The sequence below is a fragment of the Camponotus vicinus genome, unplaced genomic scaffold, assembly GCF_025532165.1.
Source record: "Camponotus vicinus isolate PSW18456_S1 unplaced genomic scaffold, iyCamVici1.0 SCAF_9, whole genome shotgun sequence".
Taxonomy (NCBI): Eukaryota; Metazoa; Arthropoda; class Insecta; order Hymenoptera; family Formicidae; genus Camponotus; species Camponotus vicinus.
This window is the reverse complement of record NW_028141981.1, coordinates 126,668-146,760: the sequence shown is the minus strand read 5'-3', so window position 1 is coordinate 146,760 and position 20,093 is coordinate 126,668. Positions and strand designations below refer to the sequence as shown.

General features: G+C 34.0%; 3 protein-coding genes, 1 long non-coding RNA gene and 1 other non-coding gene across 12 annotated transcripts in view; 2 read left to right on the top strand and 3 right to left on the bottom strand.

Annotated features, from left to right (window-relative positions):
- LOC145977118 (ATP-dependent RNA helicase with zinc finger domain) overlaps positions 1-6,049 on the top strand; it is a 125,701-nt gene extending 119,652 nt beyond the window's left edge. The window contains exon 7 of one of the 3 annotated variants that reach the window (XM_083108840.1): positions 5,808-6,049. In XM_083108840.1, coding sequence (XP_082964966.1) covers positions 5,808-5,894 — 87 coding nt within the window. In that variant the 3' untranslated portion in view covers positions 5,895-6,049. Of the gene's footprint in view, positions 1-2,767; positions 3,105-4,038; positions 4,203-5,807 lie in introns of those variants that run through there. The other 2 variants (XM_083108842.1, XM_083108844.1) reach the window with 2 other exon arrangements.
- Positions 1-14,319, bottom strand: part of Ph4alphaefb (prolyl 4-hydroxylase subunit alpha-1) — a 142,438-nt gene extending 128,119 nt beyond the window's left edge. For all 3 annotated transcript variants that reach the window (XM_083108848.1, XM_083108852.1, XM_083108851.1), the window contains exon 1: positions 13,545-14,319. The gene's annotated coding sequence lies outside the window, so the exon portion shown is untranslated. The remainder of the gene's footprint in view (positions 1-13,544) is intronic.
- Positions 12,734-12,832, bottom strand: Trnay-gua (transfer RNA tyrosine (anticodon GUA)). Its single transcript has 2 exons — positions 12,796-12,832; positions 12,734-12,769 (listed from the first exon to the last, which is right to left on the bottom strand). It is a non-coding gene; the product is annotated as a tRNA-Tyr (tRNA).
- Positions 14,320-14,402: 83 nt separating the features above from the next.
- LOC145976845 (uncharacterized) lies at positions 14,403-15,372 on the top strand. The gene is made up of 3 exons (XR_014440324.1): positions 14,403-14,542; positions 14,652-15,016; positions 15,096-15,372. It is a non-coding gene; the product is annotated as an uncharacterized LOC145976845 (long non-coding RNA).
- Positions 15,373-15,570: 198 nt separating this feature from the next.
- On the bottom strand, positions 15,571-19,732 carry LOC145976844 (pyrroline-5-carboxylate reductase 2). Of its 4 annotated transcripts, none has more exons than XM_083108280.1 (8): positions 19,543-19,732; positions 18,750-18,965; positions 17,681-17,818; positions 17,333-17,403; positions 16,792-16,977; positions 16,291-16,503; positions 15,839-16,014; positions 15,571-15,771 (listed from the first exon to the last, which is right to left on the bottom strand). In XM_083108280.1, exons 2-8 carry the CDS (start codon positions 18,829-18,831, stop codon positions 15,681-15,683), a joined length of 957 nt encoding a protein of 318 aa, XP_082964406.1. In that variant the 5' UTR covers positions 18,832-18,965; positions 19,543-19,732; the 3' UTR covers positions 15,571-15,680. The 4 variants fall into 4 exon arrangements, with proteins under 4 accessions (XP_082964406.1, XP_082964405.1, XP_082964407.1 ...); XM_083108279.1 differs by having other exon boundaries at positions 15,572-15,771; positions 15,849-16,014; positions 19,543-19,726; XM_083108281.1 differs by lacking the exons at positions 18,750-18,965; positions 19,543-19,732 and adding an exon at positions 18,112-18,486 and having other exon boundaries at positions 15,572-15,771; positions 15,849-16,014.
- Between the last annotated feature and the right edge of the window lie 361 nt (positions 19,733-20,093).

Genomic DNA, 20,093 nt, shown 5'->3' with positions numbered 1-20,093 from the left:
ACCTCAAATTGCGCCTCATCATTAGTCCCTCGCGAATAATCTTTCCCGAACAACTTTGAGGGACGGTCAAAATCTGTATGCAAAATGACAAATAATGACAATAATGCACGATGCGTGAAAAACAGCATTAAAAATAATTTTGATAATATTTCGCGGCTTGCAACGTTGTTCCCAGTTTAATTTCGGCCGTGTTATCTCAATGCATAGTTGATATACTTTTATAGAGAAAATAAAGAGAGAAATATATAAAGAGAAAAGGAGAGAAAGGCTTCATGAAATACACACGATGATTAAAAATTAAAACTATTTCGCAGTAATAACATAAAACATCTTACGTCGAGAAAAATAAAATAGATTAAAATTACAAATTTAATCTCCCTATTTCACAGAAAATTTAAAATCAATTAAAACCAAAATTGAAAAGTTGAAACATATTATTTCAGATAGGAAAAAGTTAGAAGAAGAAAAGAAAACGATATAAGATTTGACAAAAATATCGTGTAAAAGCTTTTGAAAGTAAGAGTAATTAAATGCGGTAAAATAGGCATACGTGCATGTGCAAGGTATCGCATGATTAAGATGAATAAAACAAAATATTTTTATGACTGAATCGTATACTTTTACGCTATCCTTTCTACTATCTGGTCACGGCGTCTTTTCTAAAAGCATTTTATAAAGTAGACGAGGCTCGTTTCCATGCAAATACACGAGCTGAAGAAAAAGAAGGCAGAAACGATAATAACGAGATACAAGATTGAAACAATTGCAACACAATATTCTTTCGGCTGCGAGGACCCCCGATGAAGATGTTGCACAGCTGCAACAACGAATAAATCCAGACAAACCGAAATACGGCGGAAGGAAGATGGAAAACTCGTAGGAAAAATCGCGAGAAACGCGTGTTTTATGGGTTAATAATTTTACAAACTAATTCGTGCGAGTAAATTTTTCTTTCCATAGCTCGTGCCGTCTACCGCGACGTTTTGCGCTGCGCGTATCTTGAGACATATTTTAAAACAATGCAAAATATATGAACAAAATGTATGCCACGATATTTCATTCATTCAAAAAATAAACTGTTTTCGCGCGAATGTGCATTCTATTCGTCCTAGCTTAATTTAGTTACTTGTAATTTTTGATAAAATAATTACCCACTTGTAATTTGCTGTATATTATTAGTAAACCACTCATAATTACACTTCTAATTAATTACACTAATTGCTTTAATGGTAAAATTAATGGTAAAACCTTCACAGAGTCATTTGCTTTAATAATAATAGATTTCTGTATAAATTCCATACGATGTATGCGTGTGCGCGCATGTATAATATGTCACGCTGGCGTGTGTTTCCGCAGATTCCATAAATAAATATTAAAATATACGATTCGCATTTTCTTTCATCCATACGATATAAATATCCATACGAATATCCGAGTGTAATTTTCGCTCTCGCTATGCGAGATATTTATGTCGCGCGCGCGCGATCTATTCTATACATCGGATGCTATCGGATCGAGACGCTGAAAAATGTAAATTCGAGTTACTTTCGGATCAATTTTAATTCAATAGACCGACAGCGAAGAAAGTTTTCGTAAAGAATGGACGAGAGATGGTCGATCTGTAGCTGCATAAAACTGCAATGAAATGCAAACGAATCGTTGCGGAACAATACGCTTTCCTTTGGTTTTGCAATCCCTCACGTATGTATAGCCGGACCGCGAATCGCGCTACGACGAAAGATTTCGCCGACGTCTTCTGATCTGGCAAAATCGTTAAGAATCTCTCATCCCGAGTACCGCCGCGAGAACTTTCGGAGAAAATCCAACAACACGAAAGAGAACGACGGAGTTTACTCCGAAAATCGCCTCCGGAGATAAACGCGAAACAGAATTGCTCGGCAAAATGCTATAGCAATCGCCTACGAGAAAAGGAAATTTTTAAAACGGTTTAATAGAACAGGATAATATATATGTGATGAAATTATAAATTGAATTATTTATTTCCATCACATTAAAATGTTAATCTTTCTCGCATTTATATAATACCTATAATATAAGTATATGTAATAACTTTGAGATGAAATGAGAATCGATAATGTTATTACAAACAGCATTAAATTTTGAGGACTTTACTAAAAAAAAGAATAAAAGGTCAATGCTTTATTTTTAACTCGGCGGTTTTCTATGTCTTGATAATTTTATCGTTAAGGGAATTCGAATCAATAATAAAAGTAAAAAAAAACTGTAGCAATTATTTTTTAAAACATTTCCATAGATAAAAATTTTTCTTCACAAATCATCTCTCTTGGGAAAGTTTTGAATGCTATTTCAAGAATTTTGATCAAATTAAAAAATCAATCGGCGTATAATAAAAAAATCGTCATGGTTCTATTACAGTTTCAGACATTTTATTAATTGTCAAAACTCTATGTTTTGACATGTCAAAAATTAAAGTAAAACATGTCGAGAATTTATCAAGACATCAGCAATTTTATAAGATTTTTTAAGATTCTTTGGAAATGAGTCGAAACTTTATTAATTATAATATATCAAAACTCTGAAATGTTATGTTTAGCTACTCTCATCTCTTCCCTAGAAAAATATAATATAAAAGAACCATGCAATGACATTTTGCACGGCGTGAATGTGACGAATGAAAAGAATTAATCTCGCTGTTCGATGCGACATTTGGTAACTTCTTTCATCGGCGAAAGAACTGTACCCCTCATCAAAAACATTTCTCAGACCGAGAACAATTCCATTCCAGAGCGCGAATCCGAGCGTACATCACAGTCAAACAAGAAGCATATAAACCAGCGAGAGAGCGGAATGGAAAAAGAAGGGAACAGGAGAAAGGAGAAAAAGAGAAAAGAAAGATGTAACGGAGAAAATTGCCGCCAACGGAAGTGCGCCTCGACATGTGTGAGCTTTCGATCCCGAAATATCGACAATTTTCTCCGAGTATGATATCTGTTGCAGACGTTGTAGAAAAATGAAGTAAGCCTTCCAATTGTCCAAAAGAAAATGAGCCGGATTAGAAAACTCCAAATTCGTAAGAAACTCTCTGTTTGCGATTTAATATAACTAGCCGCTCGAATTAATATCAACCAGCCTTTTAGGAATTTCATCGAGACTAGCAGGCTCAGCGGAATGTTAGAAAATAGAAACGCACTTTAGCTGTATTAATTTTAAAAAATAAAAAGAAATGCAAGTTGTACATAAAATATATACAATTTTATATTACACATAAATATCTAAAATATTATCATGTGTGTATTTAATTTGGCGTTTCACAAAAATTATTTGCAAATATAGATTTAACATTAGAAGCTACTGCCGCCCGCTTTCGATTCAATTTGACTTGTTCAAGGTCTTGCGACAAATATAAATTTTACTCGAGTTAGAGAGAAGAAGAGAATAAAATATTAATATTATAAAGTTTCATTTAAAGCCCCGTGTATTTAAAATAGGCGCTGGCTCGGACGCTGACACGAAATCACCAGATAGCTGAATATAAGAAATACGATGGTGTAATGGAGAGTATTCGACAAGAATTAAATGGGGATTTTGAAATTTTCTTGTGGTATACAGGTACATAAACATGGTACACGGTATATAAACATGGAAAGCAAGCGATGCATCGGAGCGTAATGCCGTGAGATTTAGTATCGATCGAAGAAAGTGTTATATCATAAGTGCTATATCATAAGAAAGTGTTATAGCTATTAAATGCTATTTTACAATGGAAAAAGTAAACGTTTCGTACCTACGAATAATTCAACTAATTTTTATCGCTCTTGAAACTTTTTCATGTTACTTATTCTAAAGAGGCACATTTTTTATCACACATACACATTATATGAATTATTAATTTTATTACAGTCATTGTACGTGTATACGTTGCTATAAAGTTACACCCAATATCTCAAATTTCTACAATTTTTGATCAATTTATTTTCCATCATTATGTAATTAATATATTGTACTAGAGATATTTCTAGAGATATTTCTGATTGTTAAAAATATTTCAAATGACAGACAAGAATGAAGAACGCAATTCAAACGATGACATTCGAATCATTTTTGGCCAATTAACCGACCAAGCATACTTGATGCAGAATGCAGTTATCGGAAAGTTCAATATTGGCTTCCGACAGCGAGTTGGATATTCAGCGGAGACGAATGTCGACGAACAAAGATGCGGAGAGAGAACTTTTAAAGTCAGTTTGTCGAGCCCCGCACGGCACGATACAATATTCTGATTATCAATTTGTATTCGAGAACCGTCACGGTCTCGTCCTGAGACTCATTATCAGCAATATCGACATTTTTGTTTTACAAAATATCTTTCTTTATACGTATATTATACATTCAAACAATTTTCATAAAGAAAGATATAGAAAATATTTCTCAACTTTTCAAAAAATATGTATTTTTAATTACATTTCCCAATACACGTGTTTTTTTCAATTAATCGTATTATTACATATAATTACAAGGTATCGAAGAATTTTTTTCTCTTTGGTAATATTAAAAGAGAATTTATAATCTATAAAATAAAAGTTTTATTTTTACCTACTATAAAGACAACAATGTATGTCAAATGGCAACAGATAAATTTGTATACAAATAATTTCCTCGTATAGACTAGTATTCGTAGTTGATCGAAAAAATTGTTCAACATGCTTATGCGCATGTAAATTGTCTTCTCATTCAAAATTTTAATTTATAAATGTTTATACATTGTTGAGATAGCGTTCAAAATCTTGCGTCATGTTGCGTGAGATGATAATGAAAACGAGTAACAAAAGATAAGGTTTAGAAACTGAACGGCAACAGTTATGACTATCAGGAGAACGCTTTCGATATTGGTTGCTGGCTTCTCTCTCTCTCTCTCTCTCCCCCCTTTCTCCTATCCTAGTCTGAATATGTAATAAGACACGAGTGTCCACGCGAAAGCTGTATAGCGTATAAGGTAGAACGAGTGAAGGGTATTAGAATAGGAGAAGAGAGAGAGAGAGAGAGAATCTATCGAGGGCTAGTTTATTAGCCATTAGGGAAGGACCAGCTCACGGAATATTGTCCGGGTAGCGTATATACGCGAGTGCCGATCGCAGTCGCACAAGCTGCAACCAGCTGCAGCCTGTCTGCTTCCGAAGGGTGGAAAATTGAAATCGAACCTCCGCCGCGCAAACGCGGTCGAATGTACTCGCGACTCGTGACATTAAAGAGAGAGAGCGAATTCCTTACATCAAATAACTTGTATTTGATATGTAATTCCGCGCGTCGTAATATATAATTTTTTTCTCTCATCGATATAATACAATGAGATATTTGTGTTTCGAGAATATATAAACTTTATTTGTGTATATAAAATATATAATTATCTCAAATGAATCACCCAACAAATATGAAGTAAGGATAAAGTAGATATATAACTTATATTATTTACATATTTATAAAAATTTAAATTGAATAAATTTGTTGACAAACTGTCTGTGCGATAAAAAAAAGTATTTTCCCCTGATACATCTCTCTTTCTCTCTCTTTAAAAAGATTATTTTACTAGTTTATTTTTAAAATTGAAAAGTCACGATTACTTTCTTAATCGAGTAACGCCTTTATAATCTTATAGTTTTCTAGTTTCGAAAACGATAGAACGTAGAATCTAAAGCTAAAACATTATAAAAATGTCCGGCAATATCTAGCAACTGGATATCAATCGCACGAGCGCATAGATATCCGGAAACGTGGATCATACCTTTAAAATATTTTATTACGCGGACATAAATTTTCTTTCGGAACAGAACCATTGTTGCAGGAAATGTGTGACGACGAAAGAACGCCGAAAGCAGAAAAGCAAGAACGACAGAATCAATATTGGTCGCTCCTGATATTTGTTTGGGATGCGACTGGGAAACGGATTGTGTGCAGGTACCCAACCAACAGAATGAAAAGGACACAATCTCAATCGATTTGGGACAAAGATCTTTTCGTCTAATCGAAAACGTCGTCGTTCTCGATCGACCGTCAACTATAAATATTGAGAAGCTGTTTGCGAGTGATAAATGATTGCGCAACGCGAGAAGAAAATATCTCAATTGTATATTTTGATAAGATAATCGTATATTTTTATGTATGTGAGTGCGAGTATATATATCTTTTTCTCTCGCATGCGCGGATTTAATATTTGAAATGCTTATTTAAACGTCTATAATCGTCGGCAATCGTTATTTTTTAAATTGTAAACCGAATAAATGAAAAGTAGGTATAATAAATTGGAAGTATAGGACTATATGTATACATTCGATATAACAAAAATAGATATCAAAGAAATAGAACAGACATAATTAGTAGTAAAATAAAAATGAATAATATAGTAGATTAAAATGAAAAAAGCTTTTTCTAGACATATGTATATAATATTTTCTAACAAGTTGACACGCGAAACATCATTTTAACATACACAATTAAATAAAACAACTGTATACATGTGTAAAAATTTAATTAGCTACTATATATTGCACTTTTTTTAAAATTCTCCATAATATGTTATTTAATTCTCAATCTGTTAAAAAATGAGCAAAGCAAACGTGGCGCTTCTATTGTATTTTTATACTTGTTTCTATGCGCTGAAAATGAAGTAGCTTCAATATCTCACAGATATCTCAGTGGTAATATATTTTTGAGTGTTTTTGCCGGGAAATGCACGCGATCCGCAACAAAGAAACTGCCAAAGTGGGTTAGCGAAACGAGCGAGGAAACCAGAAGCTACCGATCGCGGTTAGAATGGGCGGAATTGATAGCGATCTTAATTAAAATTAGGGGGTTACCGGGATCGTCGCGTAACGCTTTCGCGAGTCGAGTCGCCTCGGTCGGCTCCCATTCGCATCGTTCCCGATTTGCATAACAGTAAAGATCCCGGGGATCGCACTTTATATGCCGAGAGATGTGTTACGCGCGACCGTTAACTTGGGCGATTTCATTAACGCGATGCGCCTACTATGTTGGCGAATCTAACCAACTACCGCGACCCGAATTCCGCATTCCGAAATTACGATACAACAATCAAGATATCGCGTTGTATTGTTGCGTCTTTCCAAAGTTTCACTTTTTCATACCACTATATGTATTATATTTATAAAACGTGCACACACATCGTATGTAGATATATCGTATCTAGATATTTACACCTTTCGATTATGTATATAAAATTATTTTAAATATATTTTTTATCCTACCGAGTTATTAATTTTCTCTCATTGACTCGGGATCGGCAATAGAGAAATTGTATAATAGCATACGTCCACAGTATTCATTATTTCGCAGCTTCCGCGCGCAATCTCATTGTCAGTTTAAAAATTATATCTTCTTAATAAGAATCGAGAACAGGCTTAATATAAAGATGCTCGGTGAATTTACAGCCGCACTATTGGCATCTTTAAACGATAGATCCTAGAAATATTCAACTAAAACCCGTCTCTATACGCAAACATCTTTTGTCCACTAGTAACATTTATAGTTTTCTTTACGTTTTCTTTTTAATTTGACATATTTTTTGAAAAGAGAATAGCTTTTTTCTCGCAAAGTGCATCAAATATTTTCAAATAATGCAATTTAGATCGATGCATTCGCGATTGGTTTTTGTGTGTATGGGTTAGCTGTAATTTATTTATAACGAATATATATAAAAATTACAAACAAAACCAAACTAGATCGCTTATATCGATCGTCACACGAAATTCAATCGTTAATGAAACAAATTTCGTGATGAAATATATTTAACGCGGCAAAGTAAATTGATAATTTTTCGCACAGTTAAATTGTCGTGCGATATTCTTAAATCTTATATTCACAGCTCTCTTTGACTTTTCGGTTTATTTTAGCAATTCTGTCGACGAAAATTTCACAAATTAATACACCGACTTGTTTATATTTCAGAATTTTTTTCATAAATTAATTTCTACCCAAAATTATACCACTAATTACCCTTATTTCCTAATTGCTCTCTCTCTCTCTCTCTCGCTCCCACATCTTTCTCAACTTTTTGCACAATTCTGTCAAAGAAAAAATGTCACAAGCTATTCAGAACACGCGGTAACCCGGTTACGTCAGAATTGTTCTCATATTTAGATGTAATCGTGACAGAAACATTCCCATGCGTGATTGCTCTACGTGTTATTCGGGCATACTTTAGTGAGCCGGTAAAGCGCGAAACTACGAATTCAACACGGTCATATAAATGATTCTTGGCACGCGAATTGGGAATGAAGTGGAGCATGATCGAGAAGATGCTTTCACGCGTTCGCCAATGGGACCGATATTCCTCGTTCTTTGTCTCACACGATCTCACACGATATAGATGATAATGCCGTCGAAAGCCCAACGTGTCCCGTGACTCTAATCTACATGTTATTGGCTAGGTAAGTTGTCAGACAACAGTGAGACGAGTTTAATAACACAACTCTACAGAATGAAAAAGCCACTTGCTCTCTAATACACTAACGTGTATATTTTCTTTATTTCATGCAAGAGAGAGAAAGTTTGATTTTATATACATATATAATATCTTTATATACTACGCGGAAACAAATACGCGCGCGAATAAAATTCTTTTAGAGGTGCAAAAAATTTTATTTTCCAAAGTACGATTTTCACGCGATGATAATTGAATACTATGAAAATTGCGCAATGCTTCGCTATCAATTAGCAATTATTATCGCGCTTTGCTTACCAATGCATGACGTACACTGCAACATTTCGCGTTTGCTGACATTACTTGTGGTATTACATTAAATTAAATTATCCATACATTATGCATCAGCTCCAAAGACGAAATTGTGGAGAAACAGGGATGTAGCCCACAGCAAACTACTCAAGCATAACAATCATTGTTATTGCAGATCCGCCTTACCTAATGATATGAAAAGCCCTTTGAGACGAAAGATAATATGTTAATCTCGATAGTAGGTTCTAAGTCATTGTACTGAAAGGCGCAAAGGGCCTTTATTCACACAACCGCGAATTTCTTGTAATTTGATTAAATTACAAATGTATATATACAGGATAATTCAATTTTTACAAATGCAAAAATTACATATCAGTGTCTTGTATTAAAAATCGAAGACTTTTTCGTCGCGATATAATATTTACTTATTATATATATATATATATTTTAAATATATTATTTTATAATAGCAATCATTTGTTACAATTCATGTTAACTTATATATGTATATGTTTAGATAAAAAAAATCAGTATAGTTTTATGGTATATAAATTACTTTTCTCGAAAAGTAAAATACGATTAACAATAAATATAAATTTATTCTACATTTCTCATCTTTTTTCACTTTCTCGTCGGATGTGTCATACTTTACATCTCGCGTAGAGCAATGAAATAATAGCCTCATAAATTAAATGCGTCGCACTAAATAAAAATTATCTCGCACAATTTAAGTATAAATAAATTTTATGTGCATCTGCAACTTTATGTGATAATAATCGAACGGATATCACGCGAAATAATTGCGCTAATACGATATGAAAAGAAAACTACATATCTTTGAATAGTGTAAACTAAAAATTAGTAATTCATAAAGTATGTGTATGTATCGACAACTTTCTTGTTACTCTGCGAAAAACTTTTTATCGCAAACTCGCCATTTAATAATTCATATATCCTGCAAAACAATCTAAATCTTTGCGAGATCCTTACTTTCACGCATAACGACATCTTTCAGTAACGATCATATAGCCGCGCATTCGAGACTCTCTATTAAAAACTTTATTTATACCCTTTAAAGATCCACTATTATACGATACTTTACAAAAAACTGCAGCTTGCATACATTTTATTTATCTCTCATCCTTCTCCAAAGTCGAACTCGACTTCGATATAAACTTCATACAAGTAATCAAAATCATAATTGCATTCGTATATTTGCTGGAAAAAATAATACGCGAGCCATTCATTAGTACATCTCACAAAATTAACGCGTACGAGATGTACGAGATATTTTTAAAATATCTGGCTATATTTTATGAGCATAATCTATGCTTCATATCGTAAGGATGAAAAGTCATATGATTACAATTTTGGAAATGCTTTAGGACACAAAGTTCACAAAATAAACTAAATATGAAATTTTTTTATACATCTTTGATAGTTTACTATGATATGGGAGATATGTACATTTGCTAAAGAGAATAATTTTTTTTAACGATGTAATTATGTAATTATTATATATCTCTTAAAAATCTTTACGATACGAATAAAAATATGCTCTTAAAGTTTGGCTCCTTATTTTTCACTCATCATTTTTAACATCATATGTACATTATGTTAGCATAGTTGTATTAATATTCGTGATATTAATATCATTGGCTATATTCTTCAGCAGATATGTTTTAGCTTTTACGCGCCAGTCCACCGAGCATTCGACGGGGCCGCAATTTCGATCGGAATTTCTCGCGCCGATTAAATTATTCGCAGCTCTTCGTCATTTTATTTAACAATAATAAATGGGTATACGGCCCGCGTACTTTTACGAGAGCGTAAAAAGAATCGGAAGAATAACGTATCAACCGGAAGCGAGCGGACGAGAGTATCGACAACGACGATGACGACGACGACGACGAACGCGCTAATTGAATCGTTTTGTGTGTGTCGTTCGCGCCGGTGGTACCGACGAATTTAACGGCCGATTACGCGTCACGCCACTGAACAGGAACGTAATACATCTCTCGTGCATCGATACCCGTGCGGATCGAACCATCATCGGCACTCGTAAATTCGATCTCTTGTTTCGTCGCGTCGAGGAAAATCATACGAATCTGCAAATTTGCAAACTTGATACTTGGTTGTTCGCGCATCTACGATGTTCTTTTCGCCGAGGCTTTCCAATTATTCATCGCGCTAACGTTCAACTCGATCGTGCTTGCTCCTTTTGGCGAAAAGATTGATACGTGGAATGAAACAATGTACATACATGTGGAGTACTTATTCAAAGTTACACACGTGTGTAATAAATTTTTAATAATTTTTTACCTTCCAATATAAAAATTTCCAAAAGATTCAAAAGATTCGATAGATTTATACAACCATCATTCTATGCGCGCACCAATAGTATCGATAAAAAATATGATTGTAACAAATACGATATATGTATAAATTTTTTTTGTTCCGACAAATGTTTGAATATTAAGTAATGTGTAAGCATCGATTTAATTTTTTCGGCAAACGATATCATTATTGCGATATCACATCGCTACGAAATGTCGATCATCGCATTATCATCAATGGCGAAATGTCAGCCATGTAATGATAACGCGTATGCATGTACATGCGGGATAGTAGCAGATCGCGTGAACGCACGGTATAAACCAAATCGTATACATGTATTATTCGCGGCTCTTGTGTATGTGCATCGCAACTATACATGTCGCATGTGCAAAGCTTCGCTACTATTGTGCAAAGCCGCAACCATTATAAACGCAACGTTTAATTTGCGATAAACTGTCAATAAAGGAATATTACCGGATATAATTAAATCGAGCAAACAAACTCCGAATGTCATCAAAATTTAAGTCGCCGATGTTATCCGTAATTTTGCGCGCGGTGTGGGGCATTCACTAATTTAATGTCGATAAAATTAATCATCGGTAATTTATTCATCCTTTGCTTCACTTTATTTCATTGAGATTTTATACGATTGTACGATGTATATTGTATATAAAGAATTCCAGAGCTAAAAGCGATACATCACGCACTACGCAAGCTACGCGCGCGTGCGCGCGCGCGCAGAAAATGACGACGCAAACCGCGTAAAATACCGCGCTGCTTAAATATAAATCCCTTCTCTTCTCTATCGCAATCTATCAGTGCGCGTCAGCCGTCGCGCCTTCGCGCGCTAGATAATTTATCGTAGCGTGTATCTATACACACGATACGGCGAGCCGCCCGCCCGATATAACCAATCTGCTGCCCGGCAGAATGCAGTGGCCAAAGCGCCAATAAATATGGATGGAGTAGTAATAAATTATGGCTGGAAAAGACGATTAGGATGCGGCTATAAATTATCATGGATATATCGCGAGTACGCGCGGCCTATATGCGACTGTGCCTTATGGCCATCCCACATGTCCAATAATATGGATATTTTTCGGCCTTTAATCCGGTTAACCGCGAATATTCATAGCCCGCGAATATTTGTCCCTTTTTAATTCGTTCGTCTCTCGATTTCTCGATATTTACTTGTCGTGCCGTTGGCGCGATTTTATCGTTAATCGGCAAAAATAGAGAATCTCGTTATAAAAACATTTCTCCTTTTTATCTTATCTACACCTAGAAGGCATATCCGAGCTATTTTTATTATACATATATATACACACCGGAAACTTTGAATTTTCATCCGTTTCGGTGTCGCTCCGAAAAATTCTTACCTTTCACAAAATGCAAAATATTCATTCGGTAGTATTAATGTAATTTTGCAAAAAACATTCCAATTATAAAAGTAAAAAGATTTAAAAAAAATAGTGTAGTAATGTAAAAATAGTAAAAACATGCCCTTAATATTTTTACGATAAAACTTTTTCTCAAATATATAAATTATTCAATTTAAGATTAAATTTTTTCTAGAAAATTAAGCATTAATGATATAAATTCGTTTATTATTCGTAAAAAATGCGAAATAAAATGAAATGTGCAATAATCGAGGAACGAAAAAAAAATTCCTTCGAGCCGGATTTGAACCAGCGACCTATGGATGGCTTCCAAATCTACTCGACGATCAACTACAGTCCACCGCTCTACCAACTGAGCTATCGAAGGTTACACGTACGACGTGAAATTTAACCTTCAGAAAGAATCGTTACATGATCTTGATTTAATCTTTACTTTTAGGCAACATTTCAATGTTTGTAAAAATTTCGCAATATGCCTCTTATGCACAAGCTTAATCTAAATCTAAATGTCATCGAATAATATTGTATATATCGATATTAAATTTATAAAGCGCTAATAAAATAATTAGACATTACTGCGTTAAACACACACACACACATACACACGCCCTTGCATCGCAAAGCACGTTAATTCTTTCCAGTGCTTTTTACGCCAGATATCTTTTCTTGAGAATAATATAATTAATAAATAAATTTCGCAAAAAATTCTCGTGAGACTTATCGCAAATCTAAATCGCTTTATTGAAATACATTTATTCATAAAATTCTACAATAGATTTCGCGGGAAAAAATTATTTTGCAACACATCTTGAGCATCTTGTACGTGTGTGCGTATGCATGTATATATACAGCTGACTGAAATCGCGACAGGACAAGCCCAGGTAAAGTTAGATGATAAATATACGAGTGGCTGGTGGCCGTACATTGGCCATTTAACGCGCGAACACGCGATAATCACCATCGTGAATCACGATCGCGTCGAAAATGTAGATTTCGCAGTAGCGCGATGAAGAAAAATTACGCTCCGTAGAAATCACATACGATAATCTAATTCTAACCTAATCTGAAAAGCGACTCACCAAAGCCTGCTCTGCTCAATGTCAATCGTTGCCCTCGTACTGCTCGGCTGCACCAAAGATGCAAGAGTCTTTTGATGCGTCACTTTGATCGGACACCCGCGAAAACGTCGCTGTACTCGCACGTTCACGTTCACGTTCACGCTCATATCAATGCGTCACGTCAAAACTCTCGGCTGCATCGCGCAACAAACTATAGGCACACGCGCAAAATGGCGGACTACTCGATACGTCATTTGTCATTTAGATTCTCAGCTCCGTGGCTAGATGGATTTGGCGCGAACCAAAATATACTCGTGGCGACATCTATTAAGCGTCGTCGGAATACGATAACTTATTCTCTCTCCTCCATCCTTGAAACTTTTATACTCTGCACAAGATGCTAATTTGCCTTCTTGGATAAAGTTTTATCAAATAGATCTTATTGCGCTTTGGCAAAAGAAAAATAATGGCGCGCGATGGCAATTTCTGGAAACTAGTCGCGGAATCTATTCCGGATCGAAAGTTTGTCTCGATATCCGCGTATATCGCCGGTATATTATCGCCAATGATGGTAAACGTAAGGGTTTACGTAATAACGAGATATACGTATACACAAGTTCAATGCGTTTTACGAGCTGATACAAGACACATCGCAATAGTTTGTTACATGTAGACGAGATTCACGTTTTAAATAGTAATAATCGCGAAAAATATGAAACACTTGAGCTGCGGCTTTACACGAACCGTCGCGCTTTTTGTACAACGCGCTTTACACTGTGATATTGTACTCTTTTATTTCCTAGCTTCTCGTTAATTTCCTGAGAGGGCGTTAATGTAAAGTGGCGCAAACTTTACGCTATTTCACATTAACGCCCTCTCAAGAAATTAATGAGAAGCTAGGAAACAAAAAAGTACAATATCACATATCACCCATCACACTATCAAAACGCGTCGTAAACTCGTAAATATAAAGCAACGTATGAATCCCATGTCCCGTGTGTGCACATGCATCTGCAAAGGTATGATATACAAAAGTCTGTAATCTTTGACTTATACGGATTTTATCGGAATGAAATAAAAATTTCTTGAGAGAGGACAGAATTAGAATACATATTTATCACATTCTAGAATGAACTTGCCGTCTTGCTGTATCGACATATTTTTTCCGCCGAAATAAAACTCTTTCTACGTTTACGTCAAATTAAATTTATCGTACATGCTACATGGAAAAATGGCCTTATTTCTACAACGGTTAAATTTTAATTGTTATGATAATTCATCTCACGTTCGGTATTATTCCTGATACCATTGGATGATATCAGAGAAAAGCTGCTCCTGTCTGAAACACAATGTAACAGAGAACGATATATCTACTACATCCAAGATAACATGAGAAAAAGAAAGAATTGTGAATTATAATAGCCAGGAATGTGGATGCCAATCAACAGCGATCTTGACAAAATTCGATCTTGATCTATAAATATGATGATACGGTAAATTTCATCAATTCCTTTTCCATCACATTTGATATTTTTTATTTCTTTATTTTTATTTTTTTATGTCTCAATTCAGGTGATTTAAATGGATTCGACATGTAATCGACATGTAAAATGATAAGAGAAGCGAGTCTTTTGAAAAATATCGGAGCTTGAAATGTTGTTAATAAGAGGTGAACTAATAATAGGCATGTGTCGATTGATATTTTGAAAATTATAAGAATTTTGCAATATTCTATTACGTATAATAATGCGATCATCTGTAATTTATTATAAAATGTAAATGTAAATAATTTTTATACAACTTTGGAATTTGTATTTGTGTGTGTGTACATATGTTGTATGCATATATGTATAATTGTATGTTATTATATAGAACATATAGAATACATATGTATATATATATATATATATGATTATATATATATACATATACATATATATTATGTATATATATTCATAATATATATTCATAATACATATATACATATATATTATGAATATACATATATATATATATATATATATATATATATATATATATATATATTCATAATCGTTGAATATATTAATAATAAGATATATTTATTGATATTGACTATTATTATGTAACAACAATCATTGTTGCTATTAATCTTCTTTTGTTTGTAAACTAACTTCTTTACATCGAAGCGTTGCCGCCTCTATGGCATCGATTAATGCCGATCTTAAACCGTGTTTTTCTAAATGATGAATACCCGTTATGGTGGATCCTATAAATTGAAAAAAAGTATAATTATTGATTAAGAAAGAGAGATGTATTATATATTGCATATTTACATATTCCGACCTGCTGGTGAAGCTACGTCATCCTTAAGCTGTCCTGGATGAATATTTGTTTCACGGACCATAGTACCGGCGCCTAAAACAGTTTGCGCAGCGAGTTTATAAGCGATGGACCTGGTAAGTCCCATTTTCACTCCACCATCAGCCATAGCTTCGATTATCATGTATATCTAGAAGAGATTTTCTTTCCTCATTAATTATTTTCTGAGAAATATGTTTGAAAAAATCCAAAAAGATGCAAGGGAGGAGCCAATGATGCAAGCTTATCGCAGAGATAGCGATAGCGATTAGAAACAAAAAAAAAAGTATTAGTCCCGTTTCTTTGTTTTTCAGATTTAACATCATTTTCTCTATCAATTATTGCAATAATAAATTATAAATTATATGTTCTCGCATAAAAACTATTTTGAAAATTATTACAAACGAATTGAAAGTTTGTAACTAACATAAGCAGGACCGGAACCAGCCAACGCGGTGACAGGATCGATGAGATTTTCTGGGACTTCTTCGCAAATTCCTACAGCGGAAAATAATTTCTCCGTGACTTCGGCGTCTTTATCACTTGCGTTCTTTCCACGCGCGAATACCGTGGCTCCGCAACCCACTAATGCCGGTGTATTCGGCATTACTCTTATTACGGGTGTTTCTTTTGGGAGTGCCTGAAAATATATATATTTGCACAAGTTATATTTTTTTTTTCGTTATCACGATTAGTTTGCAATAAATCAGCGTATATATGTTTTCATCATATATGCGTTCATAGATTTTCATTCAAAAAAAATTTTTCAAAATTTAAAGAGGAAAGAGGCAATAATGCAATATATCGATACGATGCTGAGAAACTAGAAAATAAAAAAAATTTCTTTCCTCTCCGTTTTTCTTAGGTTTAACACAATTTTCGCACTCAACTATTGTAATTTAATAAATTATTACAATGATATTTTTACCTTTTCTAGCGAAGCCAAAGAAATACCCATGGCAATGGAGATGAGTAATTTTTTATTATCGTGTACTTTCTCTCTGGTAAACTCTGGCAAAATTTTCGGTACAATTTGCGGTTTCACTGATAAGATGAGCACATCGCCGTAATCTATGACTGCAGCATTAGCGAAAACAGTACTTGATCCCATATCCTAAAGATATTAATTAATCGGATGCAGATTTTTGTACGTGCATATGTATATAAACACACGAAATTTTATTGTTCATTTACACACGTTTTCCCGCACGATAACAGATATATGACTGTAGAATTTCCAATATCAGCAGAGAACTTTGGGGTTCGGAATACAGTTATAATGTGTAAAGATTGACGGTAAAACGAAGAATATTTCTTTTGTTTATAATATTTTGTATATACATGTAATGTTCGATAAGAAAATGTCGCTACTCGAGTACTGGAAATTCACGCGCGTCACGTATATTATAACTTTTCAGTAATGTCGAAACGCGCAGCCTGTATAAAGATGGAATAAATTATGTTCTCACTTTAAATGTCTCAATGCTCCCAATATCGTTTGGAAGGCAGCTGGCCAGCATCATCTCGCCTTTGCTTAAACCTATAAAATATAAAAAAGAAAAATCTCGTGAAAAGATGCGAAAAGCATCCGAAATGTTTTCAATGAATTTTTATCGATTAAATTTTATATCCATTCGATTATTTTCTCCTATACATGTATGTATATGGATGTGTGTGTGTGTGTGTAATTGATTTTCATCTATAATCATACATTATTAAAAAAGTATTGAAACGTATAGATTAAGAAAAAAACCTATGTATCGTAAAGACATATTTTACAGGTTTTTGTTTGTTTATAGAAGAAAGTTATTATTTACCCGCTCGTATGAAACCTCTGGCGAGGGCCTGAGCCATTTTTCCTCCGCCGAGAAAACCGATTTTCAGCATGTTGGTATCGATGTTTAACGGTATCCTCTGCTCTTTCACTTCACCATCCGCAAGAAGCTGATCGCTTACTACACATGCAAATGAAAAAAAATTATCGCATTTTGCAATACGTTATGCATTATAAAGAACCGAGCAAAACAACAATGATGATAAAAAGAGTATTTGGACGATATTTGGAGATATTTAGATTTAATTAATCACGCGAATTATTCTTGTAACGATAATCAAAAAGCCTAACACAAGTTTCACGCCTTTCGCTCCGTACGAACGATTAAACTATCTCTGCTTTTATTCGGTTCCACACAACAAACTAGTTGCAATGTTCGTATTTGTAAATTTAGTATTTTATGCTGATACGAACGTGCGAGCGCGCGATAAGACGACGACTCAAGTTTATAGGTTTTCATGCTGCCAAGGTCGTCTCTTATTCAAAAACGAGATATTCGTATGTCGCATCTTTTTCTACATCTTCCGCGCATCATCTCCCGTTGTTTGCGCAAAGATACTTTTTACTTTTATGTAATCTCATGCGAAAGATAACAACAGCCTCGTGCGTTATGTGTATGTATGTACGTTATTCAGCTGAAAGACGCGCGGTTGACCTCTCTTTCCGCCAAACTCATTCGGTCGCGCATTTAGATTGATTTTGTGGCAGTTTGCTGGAGCATATAATTCTTGTCCGTTTCAACGTAATAATAAACAAGTATTAAATCAACTTGTCTCTCCCCGTGGTTATACTACTCGTAAGTTTGTGGTCATTTTAATACATATTTTAACTAAACAGATATTATTTTCTGTGGTCTTGCCCTTGTCAATCACAAAAACCACATGCAATCAAAATAAGCCACGTGCATGATTTTAGAATTACACAATATTACAAGTTAATGTATATATGTATATACATACATATATATATATATATATATATATATATCTTCCTCCTCCATGTACATAAAAATGATATATACTTACCATGCGTACCATGCGTAATATACTTACCATTGCGCATGTTTAAATTCCGTCGAACACGGCGACTTAATCTCACGAAACCCATCGTCTTCAAAGCGACATTCATTTTCATGATTACTTTTCGCAATTAACGTAATGCATGAATTAAAACAAGATTTACACATTAGATGCGCAATATATAATAAAATTGCCAAAATCTTTGTCGGTTTGATAATTTTTCATAAAATCCAAAACTTTGTACAGATTCTGAAAAGAAATAAAATGTCGTGAGATATTTAGTGTAAATTTACCTTATACACAGTGAATCTTTTACCATATTAATCTTTTACGTCGACATATGATAATGTAACAACGATTATTAAACTTATTTACAATGTATGTTTACAATCTATTTATTACCGATAGAGTTGATTCTTGGCTAACATAATATAACATTACATGTACAGTATGTACAAGATGATTAAAATAAAGAATCTTACTTTTTGATGTTCCCTCGTATAAATGTACGCTAACAATATTATTATTTAACTTGTATTATTCTGTGTTTAATATTATAATATATAATATTAATGCAAAACATTAATATTAACCCTCTTTCCTCTTTCTTAATAAAAATTTAAATAAAATTCTGCATTCCGCAATTTAATTACAAAATTTGACTACAATTCGGCAGTAAATGGTATACATGTATATGATATATATTTGCATCGTTAGAGTTATATATTCGCAACATTCTCTATTACATCTCATCAACAATAACGCAATTCGGGGGTTCATCAAATTACATTGATTGTCGTCATTTGACACTTGATGTTTCGCGTACCGAATAATACTTGCACACGTTTTCGTTACACGTCGAACGAAAGTCTTATTCAAGATATGTAGATGGTGCTGGCCTGCTGGCGATATGGATCGACTGTGACTGACGCAATCAGCTGTTACTCCTATACTCCTCCGATCGTGATTGGTGCAGGTCGACGATACCTTTCTATTGACGATGATCTCATTACTACGCTCATCGTATACTTTCGGACATCCTTATATATGTTTTACTCGCAGCCTATCTGCTACGGAAAATTACCTGTTTGTATACGTAATTAAAACTCAAACACAACCATCACCGTTTCCTCTAGCGCATCATTCGATATCGTAAACAATTTCGGGTAGAGAATCAAGGCCTTTTTCTCTGTGATCTAGAATTTGCGACACGTAAAATTTTATTTAATAATTCTATGCATCACACACACACGTTTTAATATGTGCATACATTTGTTTGGATGTATATTTTGATTTTTGTATGTATTTTACGTTGAAATGTTTTCTGTATTACGCGATATACAAATAGAATTTATAATAATATAATAGAGTTTTGTC